Genomic DNA, 14207 nt, shown 5'->3' on the forward strand with positions numbered 1-14207 from the left:
GACAGGACTGCTCTAGGAGGGAAATCAATCAAAGTCCACAGCATGGCTGCTAATTAAAGCTGAGAAAAGTGAGGATATGCAAACTGTTTACCAATGAATCACTCCTGGGGTGCCAAGGACGCCATTATGCGGGCTTTAAAGAGGCACTTCACCTACATTCATCAATTACGCGGTCTTAAAATATCAAATCGTCATGTGTTTTCCCTCCATTTACCAATGTTGTATTCTTTGTGAAACAGCTTTATTACATTTTGTCGAGTTATTACATTATGCGTTGTTACAAGCCCCTTTGGGTGCGTTTTATTTTGTGCATCGCGCAACCTTGAATAGGCGGGGTTTTGCACGCCGACGCAAAAAATCAAATACAAGTCATGTGCTTTGATGTCCTCATCAACGCGCAGCCCCGACACCCCCCCGCCCACAACCTCACCCAACGGGGCATCACGGTTTCTCCCCAGTGTGACCGACTCCCTTTACTCAACAACCAGATCCAGGGTCTCACTGGAGACACAGCATGGTGCTACATCCTGCCAGCCGCAGAAAGGAGCGAGATCAAAGTATGCCAGAGCGAGAGGAGGCAAGATATATAAAACCCATCCATCCCCAGCTTTATCCCTCCTCTCTCTCCTCTCTCTCCTCTCTCTCTCTCTCTCTCTCCAGTGATGCATGCCAGAGGGCATGGCAAAGCAACGGAGCAGCTGGGAGGATATTATGTAGCAATCCCAGAGTGAAGGAATCAGGGTACAGAAGCTGCAGATCAGGCGCTGCAGAGAAGGCCACAGTGTTTGAGGGCGACATAGTGAAGAACTTTCAAACGTCTCTTGCACATCATTGATTGCATGCTCAAAATTGTTATCAGTAATCTAACCCACCGCTTTCAGTGACACCGAAAGTGGTGGGTTGACATTTTTGAGTGTCATGTTGTGTTATGCCCTTACTACTGCCGCTTCAGCTCGCAGATGAACATCTCATCTTCAATATGTGAGGAACGGGAGGGGAACAGACGCAGAAGTCATTTCAAATCGATATAATGTGTCCTGAGTGTTTGACACTGATGCTAAGAAAGACCGGCTAACCTTTTATTGAGCCACGGCCATAAAGACTGTGGCTAGGCAAGACCAGTGGTGGAAAGTAACTAAGTACATTTACTCAAGTACTGTACTTAAGTACAATTTTGAGGTACTTGTACTTTACTTGAGTATTTCCATTTTATACTACTTTGTACTTATACTCCACTACATTTTAGAGGGAAATATTGTACTTTTTACTCCATTACATTTATTTCACAGCTATAGTTACTATTTACTTTTCAGATCAATATTTTATATTTAAAACATTTGATCATCTTTATAAGATAACTATAAAATAGCATTGTTATAGATTAGACTGCCCAAAAGTAAAGCTAAATTGTTAAGATTAGCTTCACGTTGACAACTTTAAAATGCTGCTTACATGTACATGTATGTCAATAAATCAGTATTAATATTCCAGTAATTTATGAAAAATATAACTCTCTAAATGGGGACAGTTTGCATAATGAGTACGTTTAGTTTGATACTCTAAGTACATTTTGCTGCCAATACTTATGTACTTTTACTTAAGTAAGATTTTGAATGCAGGACTTTTACTTGTAATGGAGTATCTTCACATTGTTGTATTGCTACTTTTACTTAAGTAAAAGATCTCAGTACTTCTTCCACCACTGGGCAAGACATGCTTAGATGTGCCTGCTGACTGAAGTCAAAACAACATCCAGGAGTGATGCGTCCTCTTCTACTACTCAGAAATGCGAAGGACATTCCCGCAATCAAACTTTAAGATCGACATTCTGAGGTGAGGCTGAAAATAACAGCTCGCTGAAACAAAAAAACAAAAAAAATCTTAAAAATATTCTGCCCTTTCTTCAGTCTCGAAGACATACATGCTAGCAGAGTGTGTGATGTCTCTGGAGTCTTAATCATACCATATGAGGCTCAATATGTCATATCGGTGTTGTGTCTGCAAGGTCACATCGCTAACCTTTTGTATGTCTAGCATTGCACAGGTCAGGAGCGCCGCAGGAAAAGGCAGCTTCACATGGCAGACACACCAAGTCAAAAGCAGCTATGATGAATAGTAACATATGTGTGGGGTGCTGCTCCATTAAATGAACACTCTCCGGACAGAGCAATACTAAAGATGTTATTGAACTAGTGGCATACTGTACACGCGAGATCTGCTGGTGGAGCAAAAATGACAGGTTTCATTAAAACCTCTGTTGTGGGGGATAGGACGAGCACATGAGAAACGCCTCTCCATAACCCACTTTATGGCCCTGTCAATAATATATCGAGCTAAAGAAGGACAAACTGGCTGAATTATTTATAAATCTAGCTTCCTGGTGTGGGCTATAACATCATTATAGCCACCGTAGAAAAGCCTTTAGCAGTGTGATATTGTATTGCTGAAAGAGGAGTAGATAATGGTGGCGCATAAGTAAAATGGATCTCAGGTTCACAAAAAAAAATAATCCTAAACACAGGCAGATAGCACAATTGGAGGCATTGATGCACAAAACACTCTGGGGATAGAATTTCGCAGTACATCAGGTCCTCTGGGTCATCCGTCAGTGAATAAAAGCATACGCTGTGTATCTTCAAATAAGATGCTTTTAGAAAATGGAGACGGTGTTCTTAAATGATTTCTCTGAAAGAGAAACATGATCACCTCTCAACTCCTCCCCCTGCTTTTAGAAAGCTCTTTTACTCCTTACCCATCCCTTTCCCACAGGACGCGCTGTCTGGGATCTAAAACCAGGCTAAGCTGCGGGGTCACATAAATATGCATGCCGGAAATCAGCAGCCCGGTCAGAGGACATACCTTTTACTTATGACTTGTCCGACGTTCATCTTCATGCAGTTGACTTTGCGGATCTGGACGCCGACGCCGCAGGTCGGGGTCCCGTTCCAGAAGCCGGTTCCGTTGAGGTTCGTGGAGGCGTCCTCGATGCAGGGCCCCCACGCAGAGGCCTCCCAGTAGAACACCATGCAAGGATGATCGTTGCAGACTCTCCACTCCTCCAGTGCCGGAGCCGCCGGACACTCCGTCCCTTCTGGCCGTCAACACACATGAAAGAGCCACAGCATCAAAGAAATGTATAGTTACAGAGAGATGCTCAAAAGGAGCAATCTTGAACATCTTGAGCCTATGGAGGGCTTTCAGGTGACGTGACACACCCTCTGGAGACCATATTGGCGGTCGAAAGCTTGTGGTCAACAGCTAATCGCCTCTCTAAACATACAACTTGACTGTCTCAACAGAATTCAATAGACGCGGTTAATTTCTGGGCTGTCTTTGACTGGGAACTGATCATTTTGCCACTGGTATATCTGGCTGATTTAGATAATGTCAGCTTGTTAGCTAGCTAACCGTAGTATTGTGTCAGCGAAACATCACTGTCTTGTTGTAAGCATAACTGATTAGCACACTAGAAGCTAGTGTTAGTAGTGGATAGTCACATGATAATATTAACATTGGTTGCTTTGCTAGCTGCTCGCTAGTTAGCTAGAAAACTAGGAAAAAAAATCAGGTTAATTGAGTTGACACTTTTCAAGCTAACCATAGTATTGGGTCAGCGAAACATCACTGTCTTGTAGGCATAACTAATTAGCACACTAGCTAACATATCTGGTAGAAGCTAGTATTAGTAGTGGATAGTCACATGATAATTATATCATCAGTTGCTTTGCTAGCTGCTGGCGAGTTAGCTAGCAAACAAAGTGAAAAAAATAGGTTGAGTTGACACTTTTCAAGCGGCAACTTGTTGTGCTTTTGAGTAGAGATTAAAAGACAAGACCATTTGCTGTGTCACAGTAACCTACTGTAAATTTGGAAACAAATCTAATTCATCACACAATTACTTATAATGTTAATAAACTGACCTACACTCACACCACAGCAATCTCTTTCAGGGATCTCTCTTTTTCTAGCCTGGTTGTTACATCTTTAGCCATTATTTGCATACAGCCAATTCTCCAATGGACCTTTATGATGGCGCCAAACATACAATACAGGTGATTTGTGACATGATGTAATACGTCTCAGACAAAAGCTCAAATTGAACTGAGTGACACACAGCATCATCCATAAGCTTAGCTCTTTGCTATCTGGTCACAGTTGTCATTCCGGAGTGGTGTGGTCTTGAACACTTAATGACTATGGATTTTTTTTTTTTTTTTTCAAAATGTGGTACAGTAAATGAGCCAATGGACTGTCTGAATATTAATGAGGGTGCCATCTAAGAACACAGTGGCGTTCTGAGAATCGTCTAACACCCACGCAGCTAAACATACAGCCACACACATACACACTCAAACACAAACAAGTGCACGCACACACAAGCAAATACTCACACATATACACACCCACGCACATGCCCACATACACACACAAACACACACATTTGTACTTCTGAAGCAAAGATGTGCCGAGATTCAAAGATATACTTTATGTGTATCGGGAACACATCAATCAGTGCGGGGTCTGTCCAATCTGAAGGGAGCTGAAACAGCGGGAGAGTTCATTTTAAGGTGGATCATGGGTGTCATTTGGAGAGTGGTGGGTGCCCAAAGGTGCACTGTGACTCAGAGAAGGGCATTGATGAGTTTGTCACCGAGCCAACGCCTGCCTGCACCTCTCCCTTTCCCTGGGTCTTTCATATTGTCGCACACACTCCTCCTCACACAAAAACACAAACATACGGGCATTAACGCAGATGCATCACACACACACACACACACACACACACACACACACACACACACAGCCCCTCTGCCAGCCATGAGATAACCAGCAACGTGGTAATAAACAACACTGTGCGGAACCTGGCTTAAGCTGTGAGATTCTTTTATCAGCTGGTATTGCAGATATGCATTCGGTTACAGGGATTAATTGGCGGTAGCGCGCTGCCAAGGCTCTACTGTCTGAGTTGAAAACACAGCGCCGGTCTTGGAGTGCGCGGCGGAATACCGGCCAAAGACAAAGCCCTCGATAACGGATGGTCACCCCGCCCTTCAAGGTGTTTTTGAGATGAAAAATTTCAAAAGGAATCTCAGACATCTCACAAAAAAGTTTTTAGGGCCAAAGTAAACCCGCAGAGTTTGTGAAGGCACTCTGGTGAAGGCTTTGGCTCAAACAGGTCGGCCTGATATGGCCATTATTTCATATTTTTTTGGAGGGTTGGGGTTATTATTCCTGTGTTTTTCATTGATTTTTTTGTGTGAGTTAGTCTATAGTTCTTGGCAGAGCATCCAGCCAGGAGGCCATACAAAAGAGGCACACCTTTCACATAGTGTGCAGTGTTCATTATCAGAGGACTCCTTTCCACCTGGCATTAACCAGGATGAGTCAAGATATGATTCATCTAGATCATTGGTGCTCAACGTGGGGTCTGGGGACCACCTTGGGTCCTTGAGGGGGTGCCAGAGGGCCCCCACCAAACTGATGAAGTGTTAAACCTCAGCATTATTTCATTTACAAGAAGTTAACACATTAGAGAATGTAGAAGAATGATTATTTTGATCACCGTTTCACTGTTATCTCTCTACCTACAATACAGATAGTCATGGGATTCTGGACAAAATCATATCACAGCAGAAAATCACAAAAGAAAAAAAAAAACACAACAGCAATATTCTCAGATTTGGGTCCGAGACACAAAAATCTCATCAAATGGGGGTCCGTGGCCTTAATGTGGACTAAAAACACAGATTGCTGCGCACGGAACTTCCTCTCATAATATGCACATCCTTTAATACTGAGAGCAAACATCTCATCTCATATTTGTTTCACATCTACCAGTATCCTGACAATCGATTTTGACATTTACCATCCATGCTGCCTGTCACCTGTTTGACTTGCGTGTGCTTAATGGTGCACACAGCGCTGGAAATGGGCTGAAACCACACACCAGCGGCGTTCTGGGAGTAAAATTCAATGGGGGATGGGGATTTGTTTATTTTTCTGATTATTTATTTTCTAAAGCATAGCGTTATTTTATGCACGCCCTTTGTAGGTACACACAAATGGCATTCGTGAATTTTCACCTGAGGACCATGGGAATTATATCCTGTCTGGAACGAAGATGTCAGTGATTTTCTCTGTCTACCGTGCTAAAAATTCAGACCTACTGTACTTTGAAATAACCCCAGGAGTCTGATGTCTTCAGAGTAGATGATTGATGGTCCCTGTGGGCAAATTAAATGGTTGCAGCAGCAAAGTGCAACTACAAGTGCGTTTAATAAGCACAACCTGGTCCCATGAAAAATAGAGAAAATAATGGTGGAGTGCAGGAGCTGTTCTATCTGCCGTTACAAACATATTGAGCCACTTGAAGAGAGTTTTGCCAGTTTTGCTGTACAGTTGTGTGGCGGGGTTCAGAATTACCACAGTCCCTCAGGAAATTATTTTACTGTCCGGTAGACTGACTGAAATTACCCATGAGCGTTGGAAAAATCAAATTACCTGTAAGTAAGTTATCTTAAAGTAATAAATGTGTGGCATTTTCACATAAATAAATGTCCATTTTGCTCCTCTTTGTTGGCGATTAATGTAACAATAATTCAACCTATGCCCAGTTCATGAAAGCTTTTACGTTTGCTGTGCTAAACACCCGCCGTCAGGTAAGTCTTTCCTGGGAAAAGTCCTCTGGAGTCAGAGGGAATGCAGCTTTACCATTCCCTGGGAGGGCCAGCACGTTGCGGGCGCGGCTCTGTCGGCCCTCGGCGCTCTTGGTGGCGCAGCTGTGGGAGCACGAGGACCAGGGGGACCAGGAGCCGACCACGCAGTCTCCGGGACAGGCCACCTCGCAGGCCGCCGCCGCCGGGGGAGGGTCGTCCGCACACCGGCCGCCGGGCACCTCCTCGCCTGGGGGAGGCAAGGATAAAGAAACAGTGAAATGCGGGAATCAGCTGTCAGCGTTCAAACTGACCTCAAGTAACCAGATCCTGAGGGAAGCACACAGTGAGTATGAGGCTGTAAAGGGCAGCAGGTGGAGATGGTAATGATTTTACAGTTTGGCGACTTTGTCATTATCATTTGCAGCATGATGGAACCGATTTTTACGAATCCAATAAAATAAAATTCATGTTTCGTATATTGGAGGGAAGCCAATTGCAAAAAGTTTTTGATCCTCTGAGAAAATGATTTCCCTGCCTCGCTGAAAGATTCACAGCAAACTTATGCAGACGCCCCTCCTAAGTGGAAAACACTCTGTCACACACAATTAGAATTTCATTTTATCTAATGAATATTATAAGGCCATCCCATTGGTATTCTGAGTTAGTTTTAAAAGCTATCCTTCAGCCTTCATCTTGCAGTCATGTTATGAAAAATTTATCAAAACTCCCAGTTAGGTCTTCTTTCATGAGAGGGATAGTGCTTTGTTAAGTGTCCTTCAATAAGGTTACTGTTTTCAGAGTGTAATAGCTGTGACGTAGCCTTTTCTCAGTAAATAAGGAAAGATATTATTAGATCGCTTATTACCTTATTATATTTCAATGATAATGGCTTTTCAGCTGCGATTCAAAATGACTGCAAAATAGCCCGACTGAAACATTAATGCCTGAATAAAGCCCAGGCTCTGGAATAAACCTTTTGTTGCATCCTGTCCAGAGTTAGCAGGGCAACACGCACTTTCCGTGAGGTCTCAGAACCTTCGCAAAGTGATGGAACAATTTCAGAAACGGGGATGTCATCCTGATGTCAAAACAACGCCAGCAGCCTCCGAAGCAGTGTTTTCGGATACACGCTCTCTCACACACGAGCGGCATCATTAACTCGCTTGAACCCTGCCACCCCATCAAAGACTTATGGTTTAACAATAACAACCCCGGGGCAGATTTGTCATCAATTTGTCTTTTTTTTTCTTCTTCCTTCTTCTCCAAGTGAATATCCCTCACGCCAAGGAGGGCAGCGGTGAGGAGCACACGGAGGTATTGCCTCATCAGATAGATATGAAGAACTCCCCCGGGGAGCTGGAGAACCTTCCACCCAGAAAGTTTAAAGCGGCAGAGATCCGCAGCCATCAAAGCAACTGGTGTGTGTGCAGCAGGAGTCCGTGGCCTGATAGAAACAGTGGGAGAGTACCGCAGGCTACTATATGGGATAAGGTATTCCTTTCATGAGTGGAGTGCACATGACATGGAGAGCCTTCTGGCTGAAGTTAACAAACAGAGAACAACACTCAAAAATGCCCCTCCTTCACTGATTGAAAACATCTCGGGGATTTTGAAAAAGAAAAACATAATTTGGTATGAGCGATACTCCTGGCATCGACATTCCAGAATGGGAAAAAATTAAGCAAATTTGGTGTACCCTGTGGTTTAGAACAGGTGAAAATCATCATGATGGAGTTGGTATTTCGAAGGCACACAAATAGTCGAATGACATTTACTGGTCTGACAAAGAAGGGAATTTATTCTGTGACTGAGTGTAGGAATAATTTATATGATTATATATCTGCAAATACGCCCACTTGAGCAAAGAGCTGGAGGCTGCGGCACTCGAATAGGAAACTTTCTGATACTTAACATAATTGTTTTGAACTGAAAGTGACTTTTCAAGCTGCGTGGGACTCCATTGTCTCCGCTCAGCATGTCTCCCACCTCACTGAAGTAATTGTAAAAGTTTCACGCGTGACGCTAAGTGAGCGCACAATGGAGACGTGTGTGTACAGTAGATTGTGAGAATGGACCTCCTCCGACCCGCGTTCAGTGACTCGCGCTCCAAGCGTCGCCGCCGTCTATATTGTCTCTGTGCAAATGTAATTGAGATAGGAGACTTTTTGTTCGCCTGCAAAGTAAAAACGGACAATGAGATACAGCAAGTCCACGCTTAAAAACTTTAAATGGGAATTGCAAAGCAGAAAGTTTTATCTGTCTGTTTTTTTTTTTTTTCTCCTTTGAAAACTTCATGAAACGTACTGTTCAGCAGGAAAGACGAGCCACCCACATGCTCTGCAATAGTTACATCGCTTTAATCTTTGTATTACTTTTAGGAGGAATGGCAGAAATACAGCAGATTCAGCCCTAGTTTTTTAGGTAGAGGGCATGCCAAGACATTCATGGTGCCTGCAGTGTTACATCCACTGTCCACACAAACGCTGAGAGAAGTATTGATAGTCACTGACATCATTTACACAGTACAGTTTGTAGTACTGTGAAAATTTCAAAATGATGGAGTTTATACAGTCAAACCCTCACATTAAGGCCATTCAATTATCTCCATTAGGCAAACTATAACCGAGGTTTCAGTGAATCGTCTTGAATAGTCAGCACCTACACACATCTTTTATCTCTATGAGAATGGGATGTAGACTTCCACCATCTGCCATTTTCCATTCTATTCACTGCTTGAGCAGGGAAATGCTTTTCTATTGAAAGCTCTGTTGGTTTTTAATGAATATGCAGGATGAAAGAAAAATCACGGCTCGCGATTACAGAGGAATTCTCCTTCTTCACCCATTGTGAACATATTCTCTCATCTTGACACGGCCACTCATTATCTGCTGCATAGGCGAGATACAGAGGCTTTGCTGTCACATCACAAATCTCCCAGCAACCGCGTTGGTACTGAGGTCCATTGGAGAATTAGCTGTGATAATGTGATAAACCAAAAAACAACTGATATGGTAGATATTTGTCAAAAGGTCTTGTATTTAGCAGTCTCTACACTCCCAAACACTCTGAGTTGTAGTGTGAAAAGCTAGCATGTTAGCTAAGTAACAACGCAAACGTTCTGCAAAACAACTGATGCGACTACTAGCCATTACCTACGCTAGCTTCTAGATACTTTAGCTAGTGTGCGAGGCAGATGTGTTTGCAACAAGACAGTGATGCTTAGCTGACTCTATGAACCAGTGATCCCTTAAAATAACCTTACATTTACATTAATTCACCCCTTAATTCATGTAAAATCCCTTTAAAATGAATTAAGGGAGTTATTAATGGAGGAGACCCCATCAAAACTTCCGTAATTTTTGACTCCTTACTTTCTAATTTAATGTAAAATTCAGGGAGACAGGAACTTTCCATTAATAACTCATTAACCCTGTAAACCATGCATAAAAGGCATGAAAAATCCCTTAATTATTAGTGCCCCCACAAATCAACCCATGAATTTAATGGATAATTAATGTTTATGTAATGGTGAAAAGGACATTTCAGGGATAAAATTAAGGGTTAAAAATGTGTGTTGTGTCAAGCTCTCTATGAACACGACAGTGAATATCAGAAGACCTCAGGGCCAATAGCTTCATGACTCATAGGGTCACCTGAGCATTGATCACAGAAAGAGTCACAGTCAGAAAAGCTACTGGCAGCTAACCTACCTGGCCAGAAAGGTCATTTAACACAATGCTATCAGTTCCATAGAGCTGCTGTGATAACACCCTGCACCACAGATCACAGCTCTGCACTCTCTCCCCTCTACACCAACATTAGCTCAAAGCAACAGCACTCATACTGTATGAGGTTAATCGGGGGGCGTTTACAGCACTATGTCCTTCTAATCAATCTAATAAATCCAGGACGATGAAAGATTATTCTTGTAAGGAACATCATGTAAAAGAAATCAGGTTTTATCATTGCTTCAGTAGAGCTGTTTAGCTGTATTGTTGCCAGAGATAGAGCTAAACAGTAATTATTCAGCAATCAATCTGCTTTAAAATCACAGAGGAGATAGGTAAATATGTCAGCAAAGACAGAATAACAAAACACACAAAGCCTTTGCATGGGAACATTGGGTTATGATCATGAAATAACAGTAATAATAATCATACTGAAGAAATTTCAATGGTATGATCGAATGAATCCAAAGTCGGAACTCACAGAGATTTAGCTTACAGAGAGAGTGGGAATCCTAACCTATTGTGTGTGTGTTTGCGTGTGCACGCATGTGTGCGTGTGTGTGTGTGGAGGGGGTGGGGGGGGGGTTTGCTCTGCAAATAGATGGCTGCCCTAGGGGTCCTTTTGCATTATTAATACATGGATCTGTAGCTAGGACTCCTACTCAGATATAATACCGCTGCCTCCTGCATGCCATTTCGACACGATTTCTGTTCTGCACACCCACCCACCAATTAATCCTCTTCATTATTATCATTTAGACAGGTATGGGAAAATTTAAAAAGTCCTCGCCTTCGCTTAAAAGTTAGTATCTAGTATCCACATCCGCTTTCCACGGGCAGCTGTTGGCAAGTGGGCAAGTGTAGCGAGGAGGGGGGTTTGGCAAATGGGACAAAACATACTGGGCTAGCCTGGATCACTCATTTTTGTTTTCACTTGTGTTCACTTGTCAACCACATGAACATTGGAATTTTATGATCCATGATACTGACACAGCTATCTGTAGGGCGCCTTTCCTGAATTCATCACTCACTATTCATTCAGACACACACTACACACCTCGACTTTTGCTCCTTTGCACACCTAGATCTTAAGTAACATTTGTATATTTCCACATGTGCATATTGTGTATATATACAGTATATATGTGCATATTTTAATTATAATTTTATTTTGTTATGTGATTCTATTCTGTGTATTGCTATTGCTGCTGTAACAAAGAAATCCCCCCCCCCGGGGATTAATAAAGTACCTACCTACCTACCTATCATCGCCTGGACCAGCGATGATTTCAGTTCCTGTCCAATCACAGAAGCAAAAGGTTTGGACTCATGGTGCCCAGTCCAGAAATTAGTGACTCTCAATCACAGGGCGAAATGCCTCTATAGGGGAAACTACCTCCAGTCCCATGAATTGTGAAATTCATTTGCTGCACTAGGTAAGATTTGCATGTAAAAAATCCACCCATCAGCCTAAATCAAACATTGCAAAATGAGGAGTTGGCTAGTGTAGATTTAACAAGAAAATACACTGAATGTGCGAAACATTAGGGACACTTACTCTTTTTGTGAAGTATACTGATGAGGTGAACCCAGGGAAAAGCCATTATCCCTAATTGATTTCCCTTATTCAATCTCTACCAATTACAAAGCAGGAGATGTAGATAAAGAGCAGCAGACGAGTTAGAGAATGATTTTTAAGCTTTGACAACTGAGATGTAGATTGTGCAGAAGGGGCTTCAACTCAGTATCAGGAAGATGCCCCTAATATTTTAGTGGAAACAAAAACAAAACGTGTGATTCAAGGGGCTGGATCTTAGCTAATGAGAAACAGAATTTTAATGAAAGAAAATACTTTAAATCATAGTTGTTGGAAAATTGCCTCCAATTCTTGCAATTCAGTGGCAGTGCTACCCTTATGTTAATATTAAGAATAGGGGCTTTAAGGACACAGATGGTTTTGAGGAGGGTAGAGTTTTTGGAAATCTGGCAAATTACATCTGTGCTGTTAAAGGAATAGTTCACACAAAAATGAAAATTCTGTCATCATCTACTCACCCTCATGCCAAATTAAACACAGGTGAAATTTGTTAGTCCATATAACACACAGGGAGGCTGCCAGCACAACTTGGTAGCAGCCTTCTCCAAAACAGCTGAAGTCAATGGGGACCTGTTCTTTAGAGTTCCAAAACAAAAACAGCCAAACAATCACACTGTGAATAGAAAGACCTACACACCATTATTTGTTGCAAATCAATCAGCTGTAGTTAAGATTTGCACTAAATGATGGTGTAAATATACTGTAGGTCTTTCTGGAACTCTGAAGAACTGGTCCCCACTGACTTCAGTTGTTTTGGAGAAGGCTGCTATGGAGTTGTGCTGCAGCCTCCCTGTGTGTTATATGGACAAACTTCACCTGTGTTTCAACTGGCATGAGGGTGAGTAGATGATGACAGAATTTTCATTTGTGGGTGAACTATTCCTTTAATCATACCCTTGATGCAGACAGTCAGCATAGTATATGACTGTGCTGACTCAACTGTCATCAATCAATAAACACAAAAAGAAGACAAACCATAGAAGCCTTTTCATGTCTAAGCTCAGTATTAGCTCAAGAAGAAGAAAGTATAATTGAAGGACCAGAAAAGCTGTATAGACAAGCGCTAATCGATTGCTGATGTACGAATAAGTAACACGTTTGAATTGTATTGAAATCGCATCATAATCAGACCATTGGACATGCAGTTATCCAGGCTGAATGCTGATAAATGAATCAAAAAGAAAAAATCACTAGTACCAAAAAAGGTATGTCGTCTTTAATTACTCTAATGATAAACGTGTCTGCACTTGTATTGATGGGGGACAACTTTAACTACAGTGGACATCGCTTTACAGTGGATAGTGGCTCCTATTGATCAGCGCGCCGGGCTGTCGTCTCATTTCAGATCGCTCACCGAAGTTATTAGCATTTTAATGACAGCGGTGACAATATGACCGCAGTCAGCTAGTGGAGATATTGCCGATGGAACCCTGACTTTGATTCATCAGAGAGTGACGCTGGGTGGGGAGGGCACAGACTTGCACAAATGTTGATTGTGTTTTATGTGTGAGGTAACCTTGGCAGAGAATCTATTCACACAGCTGGGGAAATATTATCATGTTGATGAAAGGTTCAATAAGTGACAAGATTGAGCTAAGAGTGGAAGTAACGGCGACGTGAAGTAATTACGGAATGGCAATTTAGAGTAATAATAATAATGAGTAATAGTAATAATAATAATTCCACGTGTTTCTGGTTGAACCAGGATGTTGGGGCGGGACTTTGCTTGGGGAGGGAATGTTCAGCGGTTGGACCATAACAAACATGAAAAGAGACTCAAAAGAACTGGATGACATTGTAGAGGAACACTGGCTTTGTCCTCCATCACCAGTGGAGCAGCAGTGGGCCAAACCCTTACAGTGCAAGACATGGAGGAGGAAGAAGGAGAGGACCATAGAACTTGAATGGATTCAAATCAACGTTCTTGGATGGTCGGAGTGGCGGCCATTTTTATGTGTACCGTTGGGCTAGCTTCCCTATAAACTGATGGCAAGTCGCTGAGAGGTTTTGCAGCAAGAATCAAAGAACCTTCTCCGTTGCCTTTCTGCCATGGATTGCTAAGATGCTAATGTTGACTAGAAGAACTAGAGACGTACAATGTTTGATAAAGCTACGTTAGCCTCGTTGCTAACGTTAGCTTTCAGTTGAGTTTTGACAGTTTACTAAAAGACACATTTCTCAAGCAAGTATGACAGACTTTACGGCCTTAATGCTCAGACTTAAGTT

At 42.3% G+C, this 14207-nt stretch overlaps 1 protein-coding gene across 1 annotated transcript in view; it reads right to left on the reverse strand.

The window, feature by feature from the left end:
- Nucleotides 1–14207, reverse strand: part of thsd7ba (thrombospondin, type I, domain containing 7Ba) — a 134408-nt gene that overhangs the window by 65501 nt on the left and 54700 nt on the right. Inside the window, exons 7-8 of the mRNA XM_071515230.1 lie at nucleotides 6712–6903; nucleotides 2860–3091 (exon numbers count right to left, since the gene is read on the reverse strand). Coding sequence (XP_071371331.1) covers nucleotides 2860–3091; nucleotides 6712–6903 — 424 coding nt within the window. The remainder of the gene's footprint in view (nucleotides 1–2859; nucleotides 3092–6711; nucleotides 6904–14207) is intronic.

Source organism: Centroberyx affinis, unplaced genomic scaffold, assembly GCF_046629955.1.
Source record: "Centroberyx affinis isolate AG114_WGS23_722 - 3 ecotype Tasmania unplaced genomic scaffold, CSIRO-AGI_Caff_v1 ptg000332l_1, whole genome shotgun sequence".
NCBI classification, from domain to species: Eukaryota; Metazoa; Chordata; class Actinopteri; order Beryciformes; family Berycidae; genus Centroberyx; species Centroberyx affinis.